Here is a 26,583-nt window from a genome sequence, read left to right on the forward strand (position 1 = left end):
AGGAAAGGTCCACTGGGTGAGCGAAAAGGGCAGCGTGTCACCATCTCACCTCGCTCGCTCTCTCACACGCGGTTGTGGTGGGAAAGCACAAAGAGAGGCGTGGTTTTCACCCTCGCGGCTGACTCGCTTGACGTGTGGTGGTGAGAGCGAGTCACTCGACACTCAGTACGGAGCACGTGTTTGAGCGAGTGAGAGCGCGCCAAGCCCGAACATGCGAACCGAACGCGTGAGCCGAGCTATGCGCGAGAGCAACACAGCACGAGCTGCGGCTCGTGTCGTCTCACTCTCGCAGCAGTGGTGAATTGCAGGGTTCGGGTCGCATTCGTGCGCGTGTTTTGTTGGTCGCACAGTCGCGCGCGCGAGAGAGTGGGGGGGAGGGCGCACGCGGACAAGCGGCAAGAGCGAGAGCGCACGAGGTGCTGTGCGAGCGAGACAACGCCGCACGGGGACGACATCGAGCGGTCAAACCACGGCAGTACGCTCCAGTCGACGTTTACGTTCGAACACCATTCAACATTTTAAATTCGGAGCGTTTGCACACGGAGCGATGCGCCGCGGGATCGTGCGTATAATCGGATGTGCATTTATTCATTCTGCCTCTCATCTTTGCGCGTTCGAGCTTTTCCGCGTGTGCGGTTGAGTGTGTGAAACGGTTTTTTTATTGTGTGGCTTCGAGTGACGGTGACGCGCGATCGCGAGGGCGCCCGAGTTTAATTTTCACGGGTTTTTCCACGGCGTGTGCCTGTAGTGATCGAACGGAAAGGGGAATCGCGCGTCAATCAGATCGAGTGTCACCAGGCACCAGGCAAGGTGGCCAAGTGTTTTCGAAGGCGCGTGTGTGTCGGTGTGGTAAAAGGGCCGTCTTCGTCGAGAAACGCTAATTCGTAGGTTCGGTGCCATTGTTCGGTGCACGACGGCATGCGGTGACCGGGCTGCAGGTGCGATGGCACTCGCCTCTTAACGCACTCGCCGTTGAAACTGAAAGAAATCGAAGTCCTAACGATCCAACGGCAAAAGCACGCGTGCTGTGTGACGTGTGAAAAACCTCCGCGCGCTCGCGACAAAAAAAAAATAAGGGCAGTGTTTGGTTCGGGCCGAGAACCGGAACCGGAAACCGGCAAGGGCCCTGGAACAGTGCAGTGTGTGCGAGTGACGGAAAAGTGTCGATGTGGGCTCATCACCACCGCGTATGTGTGCTTGCGAAAACAAAAGGCTTTACAATCAGCGCGCGCGCGCACACACACACACACGCATAAACGCATCCTGATTTGCTGATTTACTGATCGTGAGGCTCGCGCACAAAACACAGGGGGGCCTTGCAAATGATCACGACCGGGAAGCGAGGACGCGAAGGCACACGCCACAAACACCGGAAGGGAAGCCTCGCTGGGGCACATACACACACACCGACAACGCAAGCGCCCGAAAGGCTGGGGGTGTAATTAACTCCACCAATCGACCGGGCGCAAATGATCGCGCGAAGCTGGTGCGAAATAAATTTTGCATAAAAAAACAAATTCGCCGCTAGCGACAAAGGGACGAGAAGGATACGAGGATACGCGCGGGAAGAAGAAGATCCCCAAAACACACACACACACACCCACCCACCCACAAGGACTGTGGGTTAAATAGAAAGTGGAGCCTCCAGTGGAGAATCCCAGCAACCTGGGGTAGCAGCGCCTAGCAACCGGAGAGCGTGGAGAGCGAACACGCGCGCGTGTGTATGTGCGTGTTCAAGCGCGTGCATGTCCCTGGGCTGTCAGGACACGCTTGCGGGCTTCGGTTTTTTTTTTCGCTTTCTGTTCGTTCTGTTCGTACGAGGAGGTCCTCCGCTTAGAAACCCGTTAAACGTCAAACATTTTCACCGACCGATCAGGGCGATCTCGTACGTAATGTGTCGCTGGTGAGGCTCGCGAGCGCAGCGCTAGGAGTTGCGATTTTGTGGTGTGTTTTTGCGCGAAACGGCCGGGCAGGGGGGGCGCGCGTGTTGTCCTTACGAGCCGGGAGCCGTTTTGTGTTCAAAGTTTCGCGTAGTGCCGCCAACAAACGGATGTGCGGCAAACAAAGCGATTAAACAAACGCTCCCCGTGCGTGCGTGCGTTCGTGCGTGCATCCGAGCGGAAAGAAAAAGTCGTTGCAGTCGTCGGCAAACGTCAAAAGGGTGGGCTCAGAACCCAAAAGCGCGCGCACACACACACACACGCAGTGTTGGAGTAGCGGCGCCTACAAAAGCAACCCGCCGTCAGCAGCAAGAGAAAGAGAGCACGTGTGCTCGAGAGAGAGAGAGAGAGAGAGAGAGAGCTCGCTGTCAGTGACGTAAAACGAAGCGAAAAAAGGATCCCCCCGGCCACGATTTTTGACGTTCGTCCTTCGTCCTTTTGTGACGTCGTTGTTTTGGTTTTTTTGTTTGTTTGTTTGTTTGTTTCTGTGTGCTGCGACGTGACGTTGGCTTAGTAAATCTGTCCCATTGCGCGGTGAGACCGCGAAAGTGTTGCGTGATCGCGCGAGGTTCGCGAACTTTTGCCAAGTGGCTGGCAAGTGAAGGCGACCCGGCGCCAGCTGAGACCCGGCTCCTGTGTGTGGCGAAGGAAACGGCGGCGGCGGAGAAGAAAAAGAAGCGGGGGAGATAGTGGCTGCCCGGGTCCCGTAACGGAGAAACCATCGATCACCAAAGGATAAACGGTGGCGGCGGTGGCGGCGTCGGCGGTGCCGGAGGCCTCGGCATTGATGTTGGTGGCTGGAATCCGTTCGCGTGGAAGATAGGAAAAGTGAGCCCCAATTTGGAGCCGTACCCTGCCAGCGTGGAAGGGCTGAGTAGCCCGCGGGCGGTGGGGATGGCCGCCACCGCCTACATCTCGCCCGGTGCCACCGAACTCGACATGGCACTCGGTGGTGGCGGTGGCGGCGGCGGCGGCGGTGGAGGTGGCGGGGCTGGTGGGGGTGGGGGTGGTTACCATCACACCTCCTCGCCCCGCAGTGCGGCGGATGCGAACGAGATGAAGTACATGCACCACCACCACCACCACCACCATCATCAGTCGGCGGCGGCGGCAGCGGCGGTGGCGGCAGCGGCCACCCACCACCACCACGCCACCGGTCTTACCGTGCCCTCGAGCCCTTCGCCCAACCCGGCCGGGCTTGGTTCGGTGACGGGTGGGCTCGGTGCGACGCCTTGGGCCGCCCTCCAACCCAGTGACCCCTGGTCACTGCATGCGGCCGCGGCCGCCGCCCACTCCCACCCTGCCCACTCGCACCCCCACGCGCACCCCGCGCATCCGGCGGACGTGAAGCAGGAGATGCACCTGAGCCAGCAAGCGCGCCAACAGTCTGGTGGCGGTCCCGGAGGTCCCGGAGGTCCTGGCGGAGGAGGTGGGGGCGGTGCTGGCGGTGGAGGTGGAGGAGGTGGTGGTGGAATGGCATCCCCGCACGGATGGCACGCGCCGGTGCACGCAGGAGCACATTACGCGACCGGCACGGGTTCCCCGCTGCAGTACCACGCGGCCATGAATGGGATGCTGGGGCACCACCCGGCCGCCCACCATCACCACCCCGCGCATCACCAAAGTGCGGCGGCGGTGGCGGCCGCGGCCGCGGCCGCAGCCACACCCTCACTGCATCCGTCGCTTCGCGGGGAATCGCCCCAGCTGCACCTGCCACCGCATCACCACCATCACCACCATCACCACCATCTGCAGGGTGATCGGGACGTGAGCGCGGGTGAGGAGGACACCCCGACCTCGGATGATTTGGAAGCGTTCGCGAAGCAGTTCAAACAGCGCCGCATAAAGCTCGGCTTCACGCAAGCCGACGTTGGCCTTGCGCTCGGCACGCTGTACGGCAACGTGTTCTCGCAGACGACGATCTGCCGGTTTGAGGCGCTTCAGCTGAGCTTCAAAAACATGTGCAAACTAAAACCGCTGCTCCAGAAGTGGCTCGAAGAGGCCGACTCGACGACGGGTTCACCGACGAGCATCGACAAAATTGCCGCCCAAGGCCGGAAGCGGAAAAAGCGCACCAGCATCGAGGTGTCCGTCAAGGGTGCGCTCGAGCAGCACTTCCACAAGCAACCGAAACCCTCGGCACAGGAAATTTCCTCGCTCGCCGACAGCCTGCAGCTCGAGAAGGAGGTAGTGCGGGTGTGGTTCTGCAATCGGCGGCAAAAGGAAAAGCGCATGACGCCACCGAACACGATGGGCGGTGACATGATGGACGGGATGCCGCCAGGACACCTTGGCCACGGTGGCCATCATGGCGGGCATGGTGGATATCATCCGCACCACGACATGCACGGTAGCCCGATGGGGGCGCACAGCCACAGTCACAGCCCGCCGATGCTAAGCCCGCAGGGTATGGGGGCGACGGTTGGGGGTCACCATCAGCTGGCGGCACACTAGCAATCAGAGCACCAGGAGTCCAGCGTGTCGGTGGCTCAGGCGGCTGCAGCCGCCCAGGCCCAAGCGCAGGTGGCGGCTCAGGTGGCGGCCCAGGCGGCGTTTTTTACGCCCATTCACCACCCACACGCCCACCACCATCATCATCATGCGCATCATCCGCACGCCTACCATCATCCGCACGCGCACCACCCACATCATGGGGCGGCAGCGGCAGCGGCCGCTGCGGCAGCCGCCGCAGCCGCTGCAGCCGCCGCCATGTATCATGGTGGAGGTCCTTCGGGTGGCGGTGGTGGTGGTGGGACGCAAGTGTCACCACCATTGGCCTCGTCGGGATCGTCGGTGGCGGCATCGGGTGGGTTGGGTGGCGAAGGAGGAGGAGGAGGAGGAGCTGCTGGTCAGCAGCCGCCACAATCCCAGCCGCCATCTCAGCCGCCGTCTGTACCGACGACGGCAGGATCACCTGCGCCAACGAGTACGTCCTCGTCTTCTGCCTCGTCGTCGGCGTTGGCCGCGCAAATGTACATAGACCATCAGCGCAGCCAACATCAGCAACAGCAGCAGCAGCAGCAGCAGCAACAGCAACACCTTCAGCAGCAACAACACCTTCAGCAGCAGCAGCAGCAACAGCAACACCAGCAGCAGCAGCAGCAGCAGCAGCATGCTCAGGCGCATCATCATCAGCAGCAGCAGCAGCTGCACACGAGACGGCTCTTGCAGGAATGGACTCTGCAGTTCGGACCAACCGGAACAGCAACTGGTGCACGTTACATTTAGACATGAGTTTCTTTTTTTGGTTCTTTTGTTTGTGAAACCAACAAACCGCGAAAGATCGAGTCGAGTCGAGTCGAGTCGAGATCGAGTCGAGTCGAGAGAGAGAGAGGGAAGGATGATAAAATGCAACACTTGCATACACGTTCGAAAAGGATACGAAAGCCGCCAGGAGCTAATCGGCAACTCTTCGGCGAGATGCTCTTCGAGGCGGGAGCTTACGTTTTAGGGTAGAAAGTATGAATATATACAGCTATACATATATATATATATACATACATAAACATAGGTACGCTAAGTAGCTAAGTGCTAGGGCGCCAGTAGTGGAGCGCGGGGAGAGCTTTACCCCATCCCCACATCCCCCAAAATAACACAGGACACACCCACACATCCACACACCCACACACACAGAGAGAAGTTTCCGAGCAGGAGTTTAGTGATCGCGGTTAGAAGGAGATCGCGTACGTTGCGGAAAACGAAGGATGTTTGATCGTCCTTTTTCGAGTGGCGTGCGTGCGTAAGGACTCGAGCTCGAATTGTACATACACGGCTACCAAAAGGGGCGACAGGGAACTCGCGGGAAAAAAGGCTAGGGCCACGCGCGTGTGGTGTGCGAATTATTGGTTTATGGCAAAACAACCGCGACTTTGATGCGTTTCTTGCGGGGGAAAACTCCAAAAAAAGGGCACGTGGAACTGAGAAAAAAAAGGAACACCCAGATAAACACGCTACAAAAAAGGATGAAAAACAAAACCACCCCCTTCTTGACGTTGGCTTCTCATTTTCTTTTTTTTTTCCAGTTCAGGGTTCCAGCTTGTGGTGGGTGGTTCGATCGCTCGTGGATCAGTTCGTTCGCTCGTTCGTTTCGATTCGTTCGCAAGCAAGCAAAAATGAAAAGCGGAACTGTTTCGGGGTTCCCGGCGAGAAAAAGTGGTGCATCGTAGCGGGTAGAAAGTGGGGCTGCTAGTTTCGTTTTCCGAAAAATGCACACCCCACCGAAATTCAGTGTGTTTGTGGTTTTGGTGCTAAAAAGGAGCTTTCCGGCAGAGCTGCCTCTGGTGTTCCGTGAAACCGTGACCGCGTGACGTTCAGTTCATGTTTGTTTCGAAAAGAGCGAGGCCGTGTTCTGCTCACAAACCAAAAAGAAGCAAAAAAAAAAGCCGCATACGTGTGTCCACCCAGGTTGCCCATGTAAGTAGAGTGACGCAAGTGGGTTTATTTGTTGCCGTGTGCGTCGTGCGATTGTGTGTGCATTGTGAGGTGTTTTCAAAATGCCGTCGGCTCGAAATGCCGTCGGCAAAGTGTGATGGCGGTTTTGCTTTGATACCGGCTCGGTGGCCAATGCCGGTGCATTTAAAGGACATTAGGGTGTCCTTTTTTTGTATTTTTCCTTTTGGCCTTACCACACTCGTCCTTTCCATCTTTGCTCATTACCGGGCGATCGTTTTCCCGGTTTCGTGTGCGGGTAGTGAAACGAGATCGGGCCCAAACTCGAGAGGCCGCCCTAATTGCTGTGCCACGGGGTTTTGGTGCCGTTGGCTTTTGTGGGAAATTTACACGGTGGGGTTTTTCCGTGAATTAAAAAGCACACAGCCGCAATTCGGCAGACCCTGTGCGGACCGTGGCGCTGCAACCACCGTATTCGTAGGGCCGATCTCGTAAGGACACCTTTGTCGCACGATCGCAAGCAGGAAATTCCGGGCAATCGACTCCCGCGGGGCGCAGCGGATTCGCTACCCCCGGCGGATCCGGGGTATCCCGTCAAGGACACCGGCGAGGGCCATTTTTTGGGGGATTTTCCACAGCGGCACGTACTTTCCACTGACTGGGCCGATCCGCACCGCTTTTTGATCCTTTTCCGCACGGGGTATTTGTTTTACCGGCCATACGGTTCGCCAGTTTTGCTGCCGTTCGGGTTGGTTTTTCCTGTCGCACGTTGGCATTGATTTTCGTGATGCGATTAACGCGAAAGGAGCGGGCTGGCGTGTGGCGTGGGTGATCGGATTGCCACCGTAGGGTTTTGCATGCACCGTTTTTATGCTCCGTTGCTGGCAGGGAAAATTAGGTTCAATTTTGTGTACCAAATCATCGAAGGCAGCGGCGCTTAAGCAAACCGAAAGATTGACCATTGTTGCAAACAAAAAAAAAACACCCGCTCCCGGAAAGGACGAATACGAGACGAATCGCGAAAACATCAAAGCCCCTTCGCGGGGTTTTCTGCTAAAGAATGCATCGAACGGCAAACCCTTGATGTTTTTGTTTCTGTGTGTGTGTGTGTTTGTTTTAAATTCAAAAGAGCGCGAGAAAAAAGAGGAGCTACAAAGAGGAGCCCATTAGCCAGCTAAATGATAGCCTGCCAATTGATTCGCGTTGATGCTGATTTATTGGGCGTTAGGTTCGAGCTTCGAGCGCCCCCTGGTCACGAGCCCTCGGTAGCTCGATTAAAGTGCGGGATTCGCACTTCCATTCCGTTAGCTTTGCCGATCGGGGAACGATCACGAGACAGGGTAATCAGTTAGTGCAATAAGCAAGCTTAGGTGGGTGTTTTGGGGGGGTGCGAAAATGTGTACAAAAAAAAAGCAAACAAACCAACAAACCCCGGAAAGGATCCTTCGCACAACAAAACCACCGGCACCGGCGGGCCATGGGTGTCCTTGTCCCATTTTCTTGTTATGTAATGTGTAATGTGTGGTGGCCGCATGGAAGGGTCGCCGGATGGCGTCATGGGAGAAAAAAAAATTAGTGAAAAACGGAAGCAGAAAAAAAACAAAAACCACTCTATACGATATACGCGACCGACCGGGTGCGTGGGGTTGGGGAGGGGGAGGGACACGAGAGGCGATTGATTTCAAATGTCCTTCGCCACGCACAAGGCGGCACGCACACACATACGAGCGAACGAGTATACGCGATCAGGACGCGATTGATAAGCGGAGAAACGAAAGCGCAGGAGAAAAAAAAAAAAAAACAAAATAAAAATCGCTTCCCCCCCAAAAAAAAAAAAAAAACAGTCAGCTCCTGGGGAGATTTGGGTTTGGATGCAAATTAGCTTGCGGGAAGGGTGGCTGCGTTTAAGGGATGCTACCACTGAGAGAAGGATAGAGCGCGAGCGAGTGAGGATTTGCAAAACAGTCATACATCAAACAGACCCGGCGATTTGGGAGCGCAAGGATATTATCGTAACAGGGACAGCAGCCGAAGAAGTCAGTGTGTGCGATCGATCCCAGAAAGAAAGAGTGAGAGAGAGAGAGAGCTTGCGATCGAGATGAAAAAAGAACAAAAAAAAACAAAGTAAAGGGGAGAAAAAAAAAACAAACAAAACATAAAGAAACAATGGCATGGCTGGGGACGAACGTGCGTGTGATTGTATGTGTAAAAGCTGTGTGGGAAAACAGCACTAGGAAGTACCGTAGTAGTAGCCCTAGTCACCCACCCCACGGGGTGGAAGGGGGTGGCATTAAGGACGACAAACAGGCATAACAACAAAAGCAAAACACAAGGAAAAACAAGGGTATAAGTACATTACATACTGAAGGCGATTATAGCGGAAGAAGCAGACGAAAAAAACCAGACAGACAGACAGACACACAAACACAATACACAAATACATGAATATACCGTAAGCGTTAAGTGTAGGCCGGACGAAATGGAGTTCTTGTGCGAGCCTGGTGCAGGAACGAAACTCACGCGGTGGGAAGGAAATGCACACCACCCACTCGAGAGAGAGAGAGAGAGAGAGAGCGCGCGTTTATCGAAATTGTACATAAGTGTAGAAATAATGAGGGAAAAAAAGGGGAAAACCCCCGAAGGCAGGACGAAACGCGGACAAGAAAAAAGCGACCCCGAGCGCAAATATAAGAATACCTACAAATAATCTATTGCAGAAAAATATAAAACCCAGAAACCATACGTCTCACGCTTATTTGTTGCATATAGTTAATTTTGTTTATCTTTTTTTCTCCCATTCTCTCACACTCTCTCTTGTTTGTTTGTTCTGTTTTGTTAGTTTGTTTGTGGGTCGCCGGTTGCAATGCGATGCATTTCGTCGCCGTCGACCGATCGAGTGCGGGTTTCTATGATTTCTTTCCACCATCTAACTAATGCTCGATGCTCGTTTTTTTTTCCACCCATTTTCTCGAACTGCTCCCTAGGAATGGTTTATCGAATCAAAATTAAGTTAGTGGCGTTAGTGGCGTTTCGTTTTTTTTTCTTTTGTGGAAGCCTTCGGGTGATCGGAAACAACGATTGAAAGAAACTGTGGGGCGCCTTTCTGAACAGCGGACCCGCGGCCCGCAACTGAGGTGTCCGGCTGGTTTTTGGGCGAGCGATAGTAGCTTTTGCATGGCGAGAACGTGATTACGTGATAAGATGTGGCGCTCGGACGAGAGAAAATGGGGGCGCGGGGAGCAAAAGCCAGCCAGCCAACACGCCAGAACCCCAACCCGTGCGTCAGTGATAGGCATACTAAATAGCTACGGAAACGGGGGGCAAAAAGGACACGTGGGTTTGTGGTTTTGTCATTCCGTCACTCGGTGGTGATCTTTTCGGTGCATTTCGTTCGTTTAGGAAATGAATAACAGGGAACGTGCGACACACGGTGAGGGAACCGCGATGTAAAATGTAGCAGCACACACTAGCATCCATGTAAGTAGCGAGGCTCAGGCGAGAGAGCAGAATCTACCATTTATGCACCAACCGACAAGACAGGCACAGTAGTGATGAAGGTTTTTGGGTTAGGGTGTTGTGCGTGTGTGTGTGTGTGTGTATGGGCGAGGATGAATGAAAAGCTAATTTAACAAAAGAAAAAAAAACCCGAGAATAAAAACAGTAGTAGAAAACCCAGCAAAAAACCGATGTTGTGAAGGTGAGCTTGGGACATGAAACGAAGGGCGAAAGTAAAGCGTGGTGTCATCGAGGCAATCGAGGCAAGTAGTCGAAAAGAGTAGTAAACAAAACCAAGCTAAAAAATGGAGGGAACGCAACGCAAGAAACAAACACATACAAAAAACCCAAAAAGGATAAGGAAATACAAGTACTAAGCTAAGTAATTAATTACTAGAGTTATTATTATTCTATTATAATTATTATATACGAGAAAACTGGCAAGAAATAAGAAAAAGAAAAACCAATTTTATTAAAATATTTATGATGAAAACAGCAACAAAAAAAAACCAACACTGCATCCAGATCCTTTTTGCGTTTGTCATTCGAATGTGTGTCGTAGTGGTTTGAGAAATCGCGCGCGCTGTGCGGAGAGAAAGAGCGAGCGAGTGCAAAAGAGAAGGCTCGTCGGCGAAGGCCACCCAGCCTGGGGGTGGAAAATGGTCGACGGAAGCAGCCATTGCGATGGGGGACGTTATCCTTCCCAACGCCGCAACGGCTGTCATCGTTTGCTTTGCCGTTTTGTGCCATGGTTTACTAGGATTTGTATCGTCTGGTTTTGACGTTTTCGCCGAAAGCACCAAAAACAACATCTATCCTCTTCGCAGCCGCACAGCAAGAGCAACAACAAAAAAATGGGGGGGGGGGATAAAAAGAAGAAAAAAACAGGATCCCCCGACGCGCCGTTTTTCGCTACGAACCGCTGTTGTTCTCCAGTTTCCGGGTCGTTTTTTTGCATGCTCGTTTGGCTGATGGGGATTTTCCTCCGTGGAAGGCGGTGTGTGCCGCTTTCGTCTCGCCGCATGGATCACAAACACAGGCGCATCATGGGGCTCGGGAAAACGCTGAGCCTATCAGTATCCGGTTGCGAATAGCGTTTCCTTCCCACCGGCCTGCCCTAGCCGAACTCGTGGAGCCGTGGAAAGTCACGCAGACTAATAAAAATAAGCGCTCCCGTGGCGGAACCAGGTGGGGCAGGAAGATCCGTTTTCCATAACGAATACCCACACCAGCACCGGACCAGAGCAAGCGCAGCCAGGACCAGGGAGGTTTCGGTTGTGTTTTTCGGAGAAAAAGGTAGCTATTTGGGGTTTTCGCCTCGATTTTCGTTTTTGGTGTTTTCCTCTCCCGTTCTTTTTTTTTGTCAAAACCCACGCGACGGAAAGCTCGCACTTTCCGTGGGGGAGTTTTCCGCGGCACCGAAACACACCGCTCCGTGGTTGTTGTGGGGAGTTGCCATGGTGACGCGGTTTTCGCGATTCTCGTGCGCGCGTTTTGGCGTTGTGAGCGTTTCCCAGCTGTCAAGTTCACGCCCGTAGTAAACACGAGTACGAGAGCGTTCGAAAGTGTGTGTGTGTGTGTACGTTTGGCCATTTGGGCGCTCAAAATTTCGTCCTGTGCGTGTCCCTTTTCCTTTTCGGTTTATACTCTCACTCTCTCTCTCTCTCTCGCTTTCCTTCCGCGCTTAAAATGCCCGCGACAATCACGACACGTTGAGTGGTGGCCATTTTCCCTCATCCGAACGATGTCCGGTTGGGTGGGGGTGAGTTTTCCGACTCCCTCACGCGTTTCCCATTTCCACCCACATAGCAGAGTTTGTTGGGATCATTTGGCGCGCTTCCGGTTGCCTTTTTGCCGGACGGAATCTGCCACTGCTGGTAGAACAGGAATGCGAAACGGCGCGTAAAGTTGCGCGAACGAACGAAACCCCCAGCACGAAAGAAACTCCGCTCACAAAACCGTTGCGAATCGTCGCGAAAGAGAGTAACGAGGTCATAGCGCGCGATAGGAGGCTGATGATAGAACCGTCCCTGTGGAGAATGAGGCGAACAACCCCAACCAAACAACGTCAACGGAACACGGTTAGTTGCAAATCTAGCAGAAAGTTGTCCGCGGCATGCGCTTCCACGGCGACATCGCCACGTCGTTGTGGCCCCTTTGGCTTGGGGCTGACGTTCCTTGGGCCTTTGTGTCGATGTCTTCGACTCATATTTGTACCGGCACCTTACCCCTAGCGTTTCCTCCAGCGTGACGCAGAAGTTCATCATTCGAAAAAGTTCGCGATGCAATGAAACGACGACGACGACGACGACGACGACGACGTGCCATCGGAGATTCCTGTGTTTCGCATTTCAATTTTCGCCAGTTTTTGCCACCGCTACTGCGTCGTTTCCATCGCTCTCTGCCCAAGCACCAGCCAGCCAGTGCCGTGTTCTGCGCCCTATCTGGCCTTCTTCTGCTGCGAATCGAGGTTGCTCGTCGTCATCGTCCCATTCGCCTCCCGCAACACTAATGCTCGGGCATTGTTGTCGAGGTTTTGTGCGATCGGGGCGGCCCCCGGCGTTGGGTGGTGTGTTTCTTATTTTTTTTTGTCCTGTCGCAGCGTCCTCTTCTTCTTCTTCTTCTTCGCCAGCCTGGAATCAGCAGCCATCTTTAACCGAGCAGCTCGAGGGACGACCGGGATCCTAGACGGTGGCGAACCGGTGGACTAGAACAGGGCGTTCCTGGCATTGGAAGAAGCCACGAGTGTGGCGCGAGATGGTAAGATGACCGGTGCGATTAAACACGCACCGATGAAGCCAACATCCCGAAGGACGAATGAGGGAACGAGACAGCGTACGCATTTCCTGGAACACACTTCACGCCGTGGTGACATCTGCCGAGAGAAGCCAAACGCGAACAATGTTAGATGACAGGCTCCCGATTTGGTCCCGGGGGTGGATGGAATCGCGACGCAGACTCGTCATCCTTTCACCCTCTCTTCCCCAGCATCCCCCCGGCACCTTTTGGAGGCACTCCGTGCCAAAAGAGACACCACACACATTCGTTCCCGGAGAGGGCACCACGGATCCTGGCGGCTAAAGGCTGGCTTGCGAACGCGTGAAATTACTTCCCGATACTACGAATGGTGTTGCTGCTGATAAACAACGTACGGTTGGAGAAGGTAAGTGAAACTGAATCTCACCCGTTTCACGTTTATGGTGGTGCGTCGAAAGCATTCCATCCGAGTAGGCATGTCTCTGACCTGTCAGCTACTATTACGCCTCGGTTGGGGAGCGTTCTGCTTTCCGGAGTGCGCTTTTGCGGCCTACTATGATTTAATAACGCTTCTATTTATGCAACTCCTTTGGTGGAGTGTAAATCCAGGATTCAGCTTCCGTTTTTAAAGATATTTTTTCTGAAGAGAGTGCAGCTGGATAGTTTGGCATCACGGCGAAAAGCATGAGAACAAAAAACAAAGCGCTTTGGAGGGCAATAAAATACGAATTATTTTCCCCACACCCAACGAACGTTCCTTATGGGCAGGCTGCTTGATGAAAGGAACAAAAACCGCGCCGGAAAGAAGTCCCGCACACCGGACGGTGCCTGCAAACGCAATGCGCGCCCGAAAACGTCTTAATCGAGGCTTTAAAATCTTTATTCCATTTCACGTTATGCGTCCGTTTCCGGAAGCACCCCCGGGTACGCGTTGGCGTTGGAAGAATGAAAAAAAAGCACACAACGAAACACAAAAATGCGCCATTCCACGGAACCGTCACGGCGACAGGAAGAAGGACCGCATCCTCTCTCGGAGGGAGTGTAATTCGCACGCAAGCTGTCCGCGTGTGGGCGTTAAAAGCGACGTGCGCCGTTCGTGGTGTTTGCGTTCCTGCGTGAAGACGAACGAAGTGACGATCAAAAAAAAAAAAAGGATCCATTAAATGTGCCCACCAACCGAACCGGCCGGCTCGTATGTGACCAGATCCTTGTGCCGATTCGGCGCCTGTGCTCACGGCACTAAGGCCGCGAAATTAAAACCCACAAATCTACTGTCCAGCGGGGTTGCTGAAGCGCTGGGATCTGGCCGAGGTGATGAAGTAAAAGCAAAACCACCCCGAAAGCGAGCGAACTGCAAGGCGCTTAACGTAATATGGGGATGGTTCGTGTTGGAAGTGCCCGGACTTCGGTGGGACTTGAGAACGCTGGTTTTCGGCCGAAACGGACGAAAGCCTGCGAGCGAGCGCGTTTTAATCCAGTTTTGTGCGAGGATTTCGTGCGTTTCTTTTCGGTTGCACGCGGGTGCGAAGAAAGACGGGATTAGGATGAGATATTTGTTCTGAAACACGCGGCCCGGCACGCTGATTGCTACTGATTGTGCGCGGTTGCCTGGGGTTTTTGGATTGGTTGGCTCGGGATTTCAAGCAACCCGATGACATCTTCTTGCTCTGGATGAGGGCAATAATATTCTGCGTGGGCGAGTGGAGCTTTGTTTTTCATCAGCACTGCCCGTGGTTTTTGGGGTATTTATCGAGCTGAGAACCTCGCTGCTGGAATAAAGAACACTTTCGAATGCGTATGAAGCAGCTCTGTTTGCTCGGGCTTGTATAAAAGAATGCCAGTGAGAGCTTTTCACAAGGGCTCGAAGTGATACCCCACGGGAAGCGTCCTGGAATCGTGACCTTGTCAAAATGGGTTTAAAGTCGTGTGGCGAGAACGCGGCTGGGCTTTACGAGATGTAATCCGATCACGCTGGAAGCGGAACGAGAAAAACGGCTGCCCGTCGCTGATGCCCGTTCAATTTACACCGAAAATCCTGCCAGCATCCGTTGGTCTCACTTTCATGGGTCATCGTAGTCGTCGTCGTCGTCGTCGCTGAAGCCCGTCGTCCTGGGAGAAGAACTGGAAACGTGCACACGAGCGTTAATGCACGGCCAGCACGCGCGTGTGTGAACGCGTGAAGAGTACGCCAAAGACACGAAAGAAGAACCAAGAGAGAAAGAGAGAGAGAGAGGTCCCTGAGGTACCCGGACTGACCGCGATTGGCCCGGAGTCATGAGTGACATTGAAATTTCGAGCTATTACCAGCCTTATGTCTTAATCAATTCGCCGGAATCGGTCGAACCGTGAGCTTGCCGGGTTCACGATGGTGGAGATAGGAATCGTCGATGCAAGGTTAGGGCCATTCCCTGGTTCCCTGGTTCGTTCGGTGGGTGAACCAAGGCTCACCGAGGACCGGAATCGGGACGTGGAAGGCATCGGTGTCGGGATTTAACACTTGCCCCGTGGTCGGGATTCGAAAAATCGCTCAGCGTCACGAAGATTTCGCGCGCACGACAATTATTTGGCGCTTCGGTGGAAAAGCGAAATTAATGATGCAATAAATAAAATTGTCCAAAAAGGGCTAAGCGGTGGGCAGTGGTGGCCGCTGGTGGTTGGGAAAAAAAATGGAGACAGGAAATGGGAATCCTTTGCCCACAGTCGGGAATGGGACGGGCGCATTTCGGAAGGAGAATCTCAGCGTCATTAGCTGCAGGTTTTTCGGGGAGGTTAGCGGACGGATTTTGTTTCATTTCACAACGAGTCAGTGACGGTTTTTGAAGCCTTCGTAAAGGTTTGTAAAATTTCCCTGACTCAACGGGTGAAAAGTTTTTTCCAAAGGGCTTTTCCAAAGGCAGCTAGAACGAACTCTGGCGCTGGGAACTTCTCTCCGTGACATTTGTGAGCGATAGCTGCTGTCTCGAATTGCCCCCGGGGCGGAAATAGTTTAGATTAGCGCTGGATGTGGAAGAATTGCACACCGGCACGGCATTGAAATCATCGGCACCAAACTGGGGAATAAAAACGAAACGAAAACGAATGCCTCCACGAATAGGAAAGCCCAAACACCCAACGTGGCACCATGGGCACCAGAGTCAGCTCTCGCGTGGAGCGCTAGTTGCAGATACCCAAACCCCTAGAAGAGAAATGAGGCACGAATGAGAAACAAAGGAAAACTCCGTCTAGGGCCTGCAGGGCGGGGGTATATAGGCACCCTCCCCCCCCCCCCCCAAAAAAACCCGGCGGGTCATAAAATAACGCAAGAAAAGCCAGCTTGATATCGTCCCGTTAATGAGCAATAAACTGGCGGTATTAATTGCGGCCCCGAAAGAGTGCGGCTCAACCGGGGTCCCGGGATTCGTATCGGTTACCGCGTGTTTTCACTCCGCACCAGAAGGTGTCCAGCGTGGGGTGGATGATGGGGGCGCTGGTGGCAACAAATATTTTGTCACAATAATTTTACGACCATCGGCAGGTTTAGGAAGGTGGAGAGAATGAATAAAAAAAAAGCGCGTGTCTCAACAAGAAAGACAATGTCTCGCGTGAAGAGAGACATTCTTGGCACGGCCATAGAAGACTTCAGGACAAGAGCCTTCGTTTGCATAGTAGGCTTTGGAGATGGCCCTTCGCATGGCCTTTCGTTCCACAGGTGACTTGGATACAAATGATTCGCGCTGGAATGCTTCGTTTTGGGGCTTGTTGTCGATCTGTCGAATTTGTTTTATTACACGCCACAATCATAATGACGATTGAAGTGCCTGTAATTGCGCCTATTTCGCGGCTTTCTTACGGTGACATAGTAAACGCTCACCTTTCGTGTGATTGCGGGCATATTTTTGTACTAAATAAAGTGTTCAATCGTACGCTGGAACCAGCTAAGCGAAGGTGTACCGAAGATGTTCTCGAAAAAGGGGTTTATCGACACCGGCTCTGGCTTTTTTTTTACGCTTCTTCACCTGTCCCGGTGACCTCCGGAGCACCCTGAACCCTTAGATTTCCGTGCTTGCACGTGCGCCCGTGTGTGTGTGTGTGTACGTGAGTGTTTTTCCTTTCCCATCCACCCCCGTGGCCCATTCCGGGCGTTTCTCCTTCGCTCGGTTCCATCTTCAAAAGGCCGCCACGACGGCCACGTAGCAGCGAAACAACGAAATATGGCCATAAATTTTCGGATAGGCTTGGGTGTAACCAGTTGATCAGGTTGTATTTTTGTTGTATAGTGCTGCTGCTATTGTTGCTATATCGCCGACCGTTCTGGGCCGTTCAGTGCGTGTTTTCTTCCCGCGTTTCGGGGCTCGTCTTCGTCGTCGCAACCCTTGATTCCCTCGGTTCACCGTTGGGGCCCCGCGCTGTTGCCAGGCTTTCGAACGCCAAATGGTTCCGGTTATGGGTTGACAGTTTTTTTTCTTCTTCTTCTTCCGATGGTTCGTGGATTTCCAACCACCACTTCTAAGCGGTTGTTCTAGAAACCGTGACTCGCTTGGCCGTGGCTCAGTGCTCATCCGTGCCGTTAGTGGTGTTCTTTTTTGCTTCTTGGCTTGGACACAAATGCCATTCTGGTTTTTAAATTTGTCGAAAAACCTCAAGAAACCTCTCCAGGACATGAAGCGCATCGAAATGATCCACTCATTTGTGGCCACTTCGGCTTGGAGCGTTTCAAACGGATCGGGCCTCAACGTCCTAGACGGGGAAACGTTCGGCATTTTTCCCTCCAAAAATAAAAAACCCCACAACTCGAAGGAGCTTCGAGGAGAGTTGCCTTAAGTGGACAGTGTGTCAATTAAAAAGTTTCCCCCTTTCCATTCGCTCCCTGCTGCAGCTCAGCCCGACAAACCGACCGCACCATGCTTAGACGCAGACCCGCGCGCGCCAGCAGCAAAGCACCTGGAAAAGGAATCCTCCACCCGTTGAAGGAGCGCGCGAGAGAGAGAGAGTGGTTGGCCACCAGACGAAGGGCGCGGATCAACCCTTCTACGCGGTTTAGGAATGTTGAAAATTGATAGCGGCTATCCCGAAAATTTCGAAACCGATCATCACCCCGTGGTCTCGATCGCGCGCTTGCGCAAGCGCACGCGAAGCCCCAGACGCACGGCGCAGAAGCGCGTTAAGCGTAACGTAGCGCGTAGCACGTTGCCGCGCGAGCTTCGGACCGGACCTCGAACAGGTTTCGTTTCACGTTTCTCGTCCCTGCGGTGTACGGCTGCGGCTGTTGTTTTACTTGTTGTTTGGTCTCTCGCTCTCGCTCTCGTTCGCTCGCTCGCTTTTTTGGTCGCCAAGCGCCTCAGCTCTCACACACGCCGCCTAGATGCGTGTATTTCGTGGCTTTTCAGAGTTTCGGACCAGTGCCATCTTTTCTAGCCGGCCACCGCTTCCCTTTCCCGCGGGGACTTTCTTCGGGGCGTCCAAAACGACTGGCACACCTGCCAGCTTAACCCGACCGGTCCTTGGCGGCGCGGACAGTGAACGATATATGGCGATATATGTCGAAGCGTAAAAACTGTTCCACCGGTCGAAGGCCCGAGGAAGGCTAATGGGGTCATAAGATGCTGATAAAGTTTTTCATCCATCCCGCGGCCCGGGCTCGTCCTCAGGCCCCTTGGTGCGCGTGGTGGGAAATCGTTTGCACTGGCCCTGGTCTGGCAGGTTTTTGTGTGCCCGAGTCCGCTGGCCGGGTTTGGCGAGGACGAAACCGCGGGCGATGATGACGCAGGTTGAATCCGTGAGGTTGTGTAATGGCACGGCGATGCGAGCGATTGCTAGAGGACACCGGGCCGGTTGTTGGGCCATCTAGCGGGTGCTTCAAACGCGCTGCCGAAGGACATCGCGTATGGTCATAAATTGAACCGAAAATTGATGCTGCTTCGGCTCGAAAGATGGGGCGCTAGCTTCACTCGGCTGCGAGATGGCTAATGATCGGCGAGATACTAATAAACGGGATTCTTTCGACACGTTCCGTGGTATCGCGGGGTGTACCAGCTTTTAATTTTGAGCTAAAATGTTCTTATCGTCTGCTGGAATCGGTCGAAAAATTCACTCCTAAGAGCAAATGAGAGTGAGAGAGAGAGAGAGAAAAAACACGGAAAGAAGATTAAGGACTAGCCAGTTTGGAAATCAACGGCGCAGAAGGAAGAATGGGCCGTTGTTTTCGTCGTCTTGTAAATTGCACTCAGCAGGCGCCGTCTATCGCTTTTCAGGGGGGTGATCTTTGAAAGCTAATCATAGCATGCTGCGGTTGTGGCACAAAGCGGCCCTTTGGTGTAGAGCCATCTTCATATGTTTATTGCAAAAAAGAAAAAAATCGAGCCCCAGACAGAAGAGCCGAACATTCCACATGTACATGCAAATTAGGTGTTGACTATGATCATAAAAATTTGCCCATTGATAGACTATAAACATGTACCGCCTGTTTTGCAAGACAAAAATGATTTCGCTTTAGTTTGAGCAAAAGTTTAGCGAAACGCACGCCATTCATCGCCACCAGATTGGTGGCACGGAAATGAGGCATAAAACCCATGATCACTAGCACGACCGCTTTGGCCACTAGTTGGAGTGCTGCTCATGAGCGAAAGCCGACCAAATTGGCCACAAATCGCAAACAACGGACCGTAACTATTGTCGTTCGGCAACATCCGTCTAGGCCGGTTCCTCGCCGGTCCGGAAACGACAATCCCATCCACAACGAACCGGGTTGGTTTCCTGCAAACCCCCGAAATGATCGCGATGAGCCCGACAAGGCCTAACCTAGCGATCGTCCTCGAACAAACCACCGAACGATCCGTCTCTCGATGGCCTACCCTTTTGGACGGCGCACACCCGTGACGAAAGAGGCCTCATTTCGGGACCGAAAGAAGGCACACGGGCCCTGCTGGTTCACTGCGAGACGCGACCGATGGGGCGTACAACGAAATAAAACCGATTTTTATTGGTAATTATATAATTTATGATCCCCGGGGCGGTGGGGAGTGGGCACGGAACGCAACAGCTTTCCGAGCGTGCCGGTGCTAGGAATTGGTGGTTCGATTTAGTGCCGTGTGCCGTGAGCTTTTGGCTCGATCGCGACCGTAAACAGGGCTTAATCAAGTCGTTACCTTCTTGGCACGGGCTGCGAACGCAGGGACGATCATCTTTCGGGTTTCGTTCTTATCTCGGAGCTCGTTAAATTCAAGGTGAAGAGAGATTTTATTGTGCAAAAGCCCTGCCCGGCCCCTGGGGGCCTCGGTATTCGCATTTGGATACAGTTGTACGCACCGGCGATCGACCGTCACGAGGCGCACGCGATCGCTATCGGACCGGATCGGTCATAAAACCGGGGGCTTCGCTGGGGAGCAGCTCCGGCTGGTTCTGCTTTTATTGATCTATCTGAAATAAAGGGAGTGGGAGAGAGAAAAAAAATGAATAATTAACAATTGCGCAAACAAATGCCACCCCGTGCCGCCAGCGATCCGTTTTCCGGCGCCGCGCTTCGATACGCGATCGTCGTGTGGCTGAGTTCTTGGGAGGTAGAACTAGTTTCGTGCCCTGCAAGTGCGGCAGCATTTGCATGCCTGACGGACAGCTAAATGGCGAGCTTAGAAGTGCGCACAGGCCCTTTGGTGTGGTCGATCGTGTCAGCGATAGCGTTGGCCCAAGCACGGATAAGCTTGGAAATAAACTCCGCATTCCACGGCACGAATGGGTGGGTTTTTCGAGTGCCCTCGAGGGAGCGCGTGTGTATGTGCGTGATTTATTATTTCGGTCGATTTTGAATCGATTAATAAACCGACTCCCTTGCGTGGGTTTAATTGTTGCAACCAATCCGCAGTGCGCACGTGGGATAGTGCGTCAGAACGGTGCTGTCATAGGGAATACCTTCTACGATCGGGGTTCGTTTTGACAGCTTAAAAAACGGCATCAATTAGACGTCTGGGAAGTCCCGAGCAAAACAGGTTCCCTGCTTTTCCTCATCTGCAGTGTTGCAGTTTTCTATTTGCGTGTTGCGTGGCTCGAAGGAAAGTGAAATGAGTCTATAGTCTTCCTGGTCGCAAATCGTTCGCTGCGAACACGTGAACACGTGCTTTGCTGCAGCGAAGCTGCCTCCCGAGAAGAACAGTTAGAATCGTTCGCCGTCGAATTCCTTCAGGGCGAAATTCTAACGTTGTGTCGTGTTTCTTGTGCTTTTTTTTCGGCGCTGTTAAGCGAACGCAAACGGGGCCCCCACAAAACCATCACTAAAATGCAGCACAAATGAGAACGTTTAGAGAAACGACGTGACCGGGGCGGGGTTCGTCGCTTTGCTACTCACTCGCATGCAGTCTTTCGTTCTGTCGACGACTCTGCGCTTGACGAGCAACGGCAACGGAGACGCACCATGTCCTGGAGCGCAAAATATTTCCTACCATATCATCGGCGGACGCGAAACGGCGGAAAACACCGATCGATATTTGAAAAAGCCCCTCGGGCGAATTGGCGCAAAATTTTTCGACCGATCCTGGACCCGTTTCGGGCCTGCAGTCTCCTTGCGTCGACGAGCCGCTTTCGCTTTTCGGCTGACGGATGGATCGCTGAAACCCAGTGGACGTCCAGCAAAGACGTGCATCCTCTTCCGAGTCGAGTTGGGGAATAAATTTTTATGGGCCCATCGCTGACCCCCTCGGGGCGTACGATGAGGATCGGAAAATATGATCCACCCGTAGGGTGATCTGGTCGAGCAAAAAGGTTGTCATAATAATTGCAGTGGCGGTGTCGGTGCCGAGACTCGCTGCATAATGGGTTGGGCTTTGGGCTGGGTCGAAGATGAGACAGGGGGGAAAACACACACACACACACACGCACGCATGATCGTTGAAGGCCCCCGGATGACAACACCTGAACGCCCGTGCAGACGAACCGAGCATGAAGCGCATGAACGCGCGATCGGTTCGATTACGCCGTCGTCTTGCTGGGCGTTTGAGCGATCGAACGAAGCCTTCGCCGGAAGAGGGCCGTGATTTTGGGGTGTGTACGGTTCCTCCCACTTTTGGGAGTCAGCCCTTTGCGCGGGACCACGGGCTGGCTGCATCGGTGGTGCGGCGAAAGTGCTCTAGGACATCGACCTATGCGTGGCAGTCCTTAGCGCTCCGTGGTCCGTGGGCGGTGGAACGCTTCGAGCGAGCTGCGCAAGCTCCCGAAAGCAGCCCGGGTTTTTGCAATTGTAATGCGTGCATTGTTACCGTCGAGTCGAGCATTGCCTAATATGGTTTGTGCCGCGGCAACGGCTGGTTCGCGGTGGTGTCCCTGAGAAAGGCAGATCGCCGTGGGTATTGTGTCTCGAAGTGGGCAAGAACAAAGAGCGACAACAATGGTGTGTCTTCTAACTGTGTGTGGTTTGTTTTTTTTTTGGTCGCATTTTGGGAGCTTACTCTCGTCTACCACCGTGGGGGTTGATCAAGAGCTTAAGAAGCGAGAGGATGCTAAAGGAAAGGATGCGTCTCCGTTACGACGAGGGAATTTCAGAACCGTTGCATCGTTTCGTCGTTTTGACAGATGACAGCAGGAGAAGGATTGATCGCTGGCGGCTATTGTATTGCATTGTGCGTAGGGTGACGAGAGATAGATTTTTGATCTTAATTTGCACGGCTCGTGCGAAATCCAGCCCCGGTTCCACCGGAGTCAAGTGCGCTATCGGGGTGTGGGTTTTAAACAGCCGAAAAGGAAACAAAAATCGGCTATAAAAGACGCAGCACAATCACGAATCTCGGCCCTGAAACAAGCAAAACGAACCCGAACCCACGATTTGTCGTGAATGAGCGAGGAGAAGACAAACACCGACAAAACTGCAACTGCAACACTGCTGCTCGCTTGCGAAAAAGCACCAAAAAGCGGCTGGAGCAAAAGCCTGCCCTCGCTCGAAACACGGCAGGAGGCAGAAAATATGGGTAGCACGCCCGAAATCACCCTGCATGTTCGCCGAGTTATCTTAATTCATTCATTCCACTCAGAAGCCCCGAGTTAACACCGGCCCGAGTGCGGGCAAAAGTGGTCCCGGAAGCTGGAGCTGGAGCTTGGCGGGTGGAACATAAACGCTACCTATAAAACGCCAGCCCAGTGCGGTCTCAGCTGGAATTTCGCGCCCTTTTTGGCGGTCGTTTCGACGTCCGGTAATGGTTGATCGCGCACGTGGAGCACAGCTTCTTCGGGGTCTTCTGAGCCCCTGGTACCGGGAGGATTTGTTTGGATTTTGAGTAATTCGCGAAAATTCGCACACCACACGACCCGACACGCTCGATCGTCCTGTGTGATGATCATGATCAGGTATGGCGTGCCGGAGTGAAATTAACTTCCTGCGCGGATGCCAACGTTACTGCACGTGCTGCAAATTGGACCCAGCACTCGGCGAGTGCACTCGGCCATTATCGACACCGCATGGACCGCGAGACCGGGTGCAAGAAAGGTGCAAAGCGAGAAAAGGGTGTTTGACTGACACCCGACGAAATGACGGAATGCTCCACATTCCGGTGTCTGGTAGTGTCGGCAGAATTCGGCGCATTCGGTTATGGGGGGGATTTTTGGAATGGGTTTTCGCTTTTTTTTCTCTCTCTCTCTCTCTCTCTCTCTCTCTCTCTCTCTCTCTCTTTCTACGGTCTTGTGTTTCCCGGGTTTCCACTGAGCCAGCGTAACGGTTGATTTGCGGGGGGAGGCTTGACGCTGGTTGATGGCAATGGATGGAGTTCGTGCGAGATAATCTCGACCGTTGACAACGGTTGCGTTTCGGTGGATTCGTGAGGACAACCCTGGCCAGCCCTGAAGTGTCCGTGGCCTTCCGATAATCCATCACGATAAGACGCGCGCTGGTGCTGCGTTCTTTTCTCGAGCTCGAGAACAAGTGTCGATAAGGAGCGAACGTTTATCTGCATCTAAGGTTACAAAAGAGAAACCCCCTTTCGCTAGAAGCGGTTCGTTTGGACGGCTTGAGCTGGTTGAGGTTCGGCCGTAAAACTCGTTCTAGCGAGTCAGCCGCCGGCGATGGTGAGATGATTTACTTGAACAATTTTCAGCACATTTCGGGACGTCACATTTTCCCCTCTTTGACAAAAAGAAAAAAAAAGCGAAAAACCTTCACGGAACGGTTGCAGGTATTTTGGTCCATTAAAACTGGTATATCCGCGTCCTGGAGCGGTTCAAGCCGACGAAGGATCCGCGTTCCTTTAGGGCCGGTGCAATCTTCCGGTTTTCCGGTTTGTTTTTCCAAGTTGTTGCAATCCGTTCGTCCTCGGCAAAGATCCTGTTTTCCCCTCCGTTTGCTGCCGGGTAGCCACCGGTCAACTTGTCCGCCTTGGTGACACGTTTGGCGTGCGATGGAGTTGCCGGACCTCACCCTTTTACATTCGCCAGTGCGCAATAAGACGCGCGCTAGGAGGGGGTTTTTGTGTGGTGGAAAAACAAAAGAAAGAAAGAAAAAAGAGCAGGAATAGTGTCGTCTGGCACAACCGGACCCGGTTTTCTTCGGACAGCTACCGTTCGGTTGTGCCGAAAGGAAAGCCCTTTCAAAAAGGACCCTTCGGTGCTCGGGGTTGAAACATGGTCCGTCCGTTCCGTGGCGATTCGCTGTGGCGTTTGCAAAAAAGAAAAGAACAAAATGAGCACCAGAAAAAAAAGAGGGAGCCAACAAGGACGAATCGCCGCGTGGCCACGAAGCTTCTTATTTCAATTCCACTCAATCTAATAGAGAAGGAAACACTCTAACCGGTGCGTAATTGCTGACAACAAAGACAAATTATAACAAAGTCTTTTTTTTTTGTTGCGCTCGTTTTCGTCCTTCGTCTACTTCAGCTTGGAGCGCCATCCTTCCCATCCGGGAGTCGCTTATCGTCGCCGCGAGCGGCTCGGTTCCCGTGCCAGGTTCTGATTTCATTTGTCAGCAACGAACGTCGGTTGGTAGGTTTTGTTTGCGCGCGGACACACGAACCGTTCCGGAACGGTTCGTCCTGACCGGTCCGCTCGAGGTCCAATGGGTGCTGATGAAATGTTTATTCTCGTCTCGTCTCGTCTCTACCCCAACGAGGAGACGTTCACGTCCGCCGGGACGAAGGACGATGACAGCGCCGTTTGCTTTGCGGTGACATTCACGTTGACGTCGTTATCGCGTCCTTACGGGTGCGAGATAGCAGCGAAAGGATCTCGAGCCACACCCGCACGAGGGAAGAGAGTGCATTTGTCTAGGATTAAACGCGCTGGAAGAACCGCCAGAGTATTAGTGCGATTTATGAAAACGCTGTTTCGCGAGAAAGGGGATTTCTTTTCCCGAAATCCCACTGATGGAGCTTTGCCGCAGTTGTTAGCCTAATTAGAGACATTCGGAGGAGTTTTGCAAGTGGAAAAGAAAACCCCCAAAATCCCGCCCAAGAAGTGTGTTCTTTCGAGACGATTCACCATCGGCTTATGGCATTCTGTGCTAAAAAAGCAACCAAAAAAAACCGTGGCTCAACTAACCCACCGGCGGCATTCTGCTAGGGCTCAGACCTCGGGCGTACAGTAACAAACAATAAACGTTATTGCACCATTCCACCCGAAGGAGATCTCCATCAGCTCGTTCGGTGCCAAATAGACGGTGGGCTCCTAACAAACCAGACGGCAGAACCGAAAACCATCCGTGCACGGGGCCCTGTTGGATTAAAAGCTGGATCTCCACCACCCAGCCACCAACGGCTCTAAATGCTTGTCGCCCGATGGGTCGCCTTTTGTCTACGATCACACCTTCGACTGCGTGTTCCAGCGGTGCTCCAAGCGGTCCCTTGTGGTAGGGTTGGTTGGTGAAACAACCCCTCCCAAAAAAAGGGGTGGAGAGCTCCGGAATTCTCCCGGGCGCTCAGGAAAACCGGGCACAATCCGTGGGCTCGAACGCGAAAGCGAGACGGCACACACCCGTGTGTGTGTGTGTGTGAGTCGTGGATGGGCAGAGAAACCTAACCTAACAAATGACATTGAATATAAGTTATTACATTGTTAGATTTAGATAGAGGAGTAATCTAGCAGATTATATATTTTTATAACAGGCGAGGCCCCGAATCCGCGGCGAACGAGCAAGCGAGCGGAGAAATCGACTCCTCGGCGTTTTTTTTTCTTCCACCCGTCGTCGCGGTTCTCGTGGCCTTCCCCCTTTTTTATTATTTTTATTCGAGCTTCCAGCGGCCCAGCGAGCGGTGCGGGTTTTGTATCATCATCCATCGGGTTTCGATTTAAGCTCCGATTCCTGCAGCTCGCCTCGATCGAGCGATGGTGGTGCTTGTCACGGGCGCCGATGTCGGCCGACCCACACTCTCCACGGTGCCAGAAGAGGCGCAGCACCGAGTGGGCACACAAATTAATTAGATAACCTGTCCCACCGTGCGAGCATTGCGCATCGTCCACCACCATCGTCGTCGTCGTCGTCGTTGTCGTTGTCGTCGATCGAAAGGCAAGAACACGCGTGGTTGAGCTCCTGCGAGTTGGCTGCGGGTCGCTTCGAATCGAGGTTGCGTATCGGTGTCAAACGGCACGGCAGTCCGGCAGATGTATGGATCTTAAATTTTACGCGCGACACACTGCGCGCGGATCATTAGACCGCTGGAGTGGTGGACTATTTTTCGGCCCCCGGCCTTTTGCGCCGGCCCGGCGACCCATAACCGACACCTAAATTCGATGTTCTTCACCCAACGGGGCGTGTGTGTGTGTTTGTCGATGGATTTGGTTGACTTCTCGCCTTCAGCTGACTTTTTCGAAGCGCGTTTTCGGGTGCGAGTCCGCGCACTAAGAAGATGCCACCAGAGACTGCTACGCCCGCCGAAGAAGGGATCCGGACACGCTATTTGGCTAATTTATGACCGATCGACCGATCGACCGATCGACCGATCGGTTACGGGCGCGTCCGGGAGTTCTTTTTTCTTCCTCTTCTTTGTGCACGTGTAGCCAAGCGCCAAAGGAACGGGTTCGCTTGGTTCGGGCCCGGGAAACCCAATAATGAATGGCGTTC

General features: G+C 53.3%; 2 protein-coding genes across 3 annotated transcripts; both read left to right on the forward strand.

Moving 5' to 3' along the window:
• Window positions 1-2,834: 2,834 nt before the first annotated feature.
• Window positions 2,835-4,394, forward strand: LOC128723362 (POU domain protein CF1A). 2 transcript variants are annotated; one of them, XM_053817093.1, is made up of 2 exons: window positions 2,835-3,330; window positions 3,403-4,394. In XM_053817093.1, exons 1-2 carry the CDS (start codon window positions 2,835-2,837, stop codon window positions 4,392-4,394), a joined length of 1,488 nt encoding a protein of 495 aa, XP_053673068.1. The 2 variants fall into 2 exon arrangements, with proteins under 2 accessions (XP_053673068.1, XP_053673067.1); XM_053817092.1 differs by having other exon boundaries at window positions 2,835-4,394.
• Window positions 4,395-4,649: 255 nt separating this feature from the next.
• LOC128724646 (G-box-binding factor-like) lies at window positions 4,650-5,168 on the forward strand. The gene has a single exon (XM_053818369.1). It carries the CDS (start codon window positions 4,650-4,652, stop codon window positions 5,166-5,168), a length of 519 nt encoding a protein of 172 aa, XP_053674344.1.
• Window positions 5,169-26,583: the final 21,415 nt, after the last annotated feature.

This window comes from Anopheles nili, chromosome 3, assembly GCF_943737925.1.
Source record: "Anopheles nili chromosome 3, idAnoNiliSN_F5_01, whole genome shotgun sequence".
NCBI classification, from domain to species: domain Eukaryota; kingdom Metazoa; phylum Arthropoda; class Insecta; order Diptera; family Culicidae; genus Anopheles; species Anopheles nili.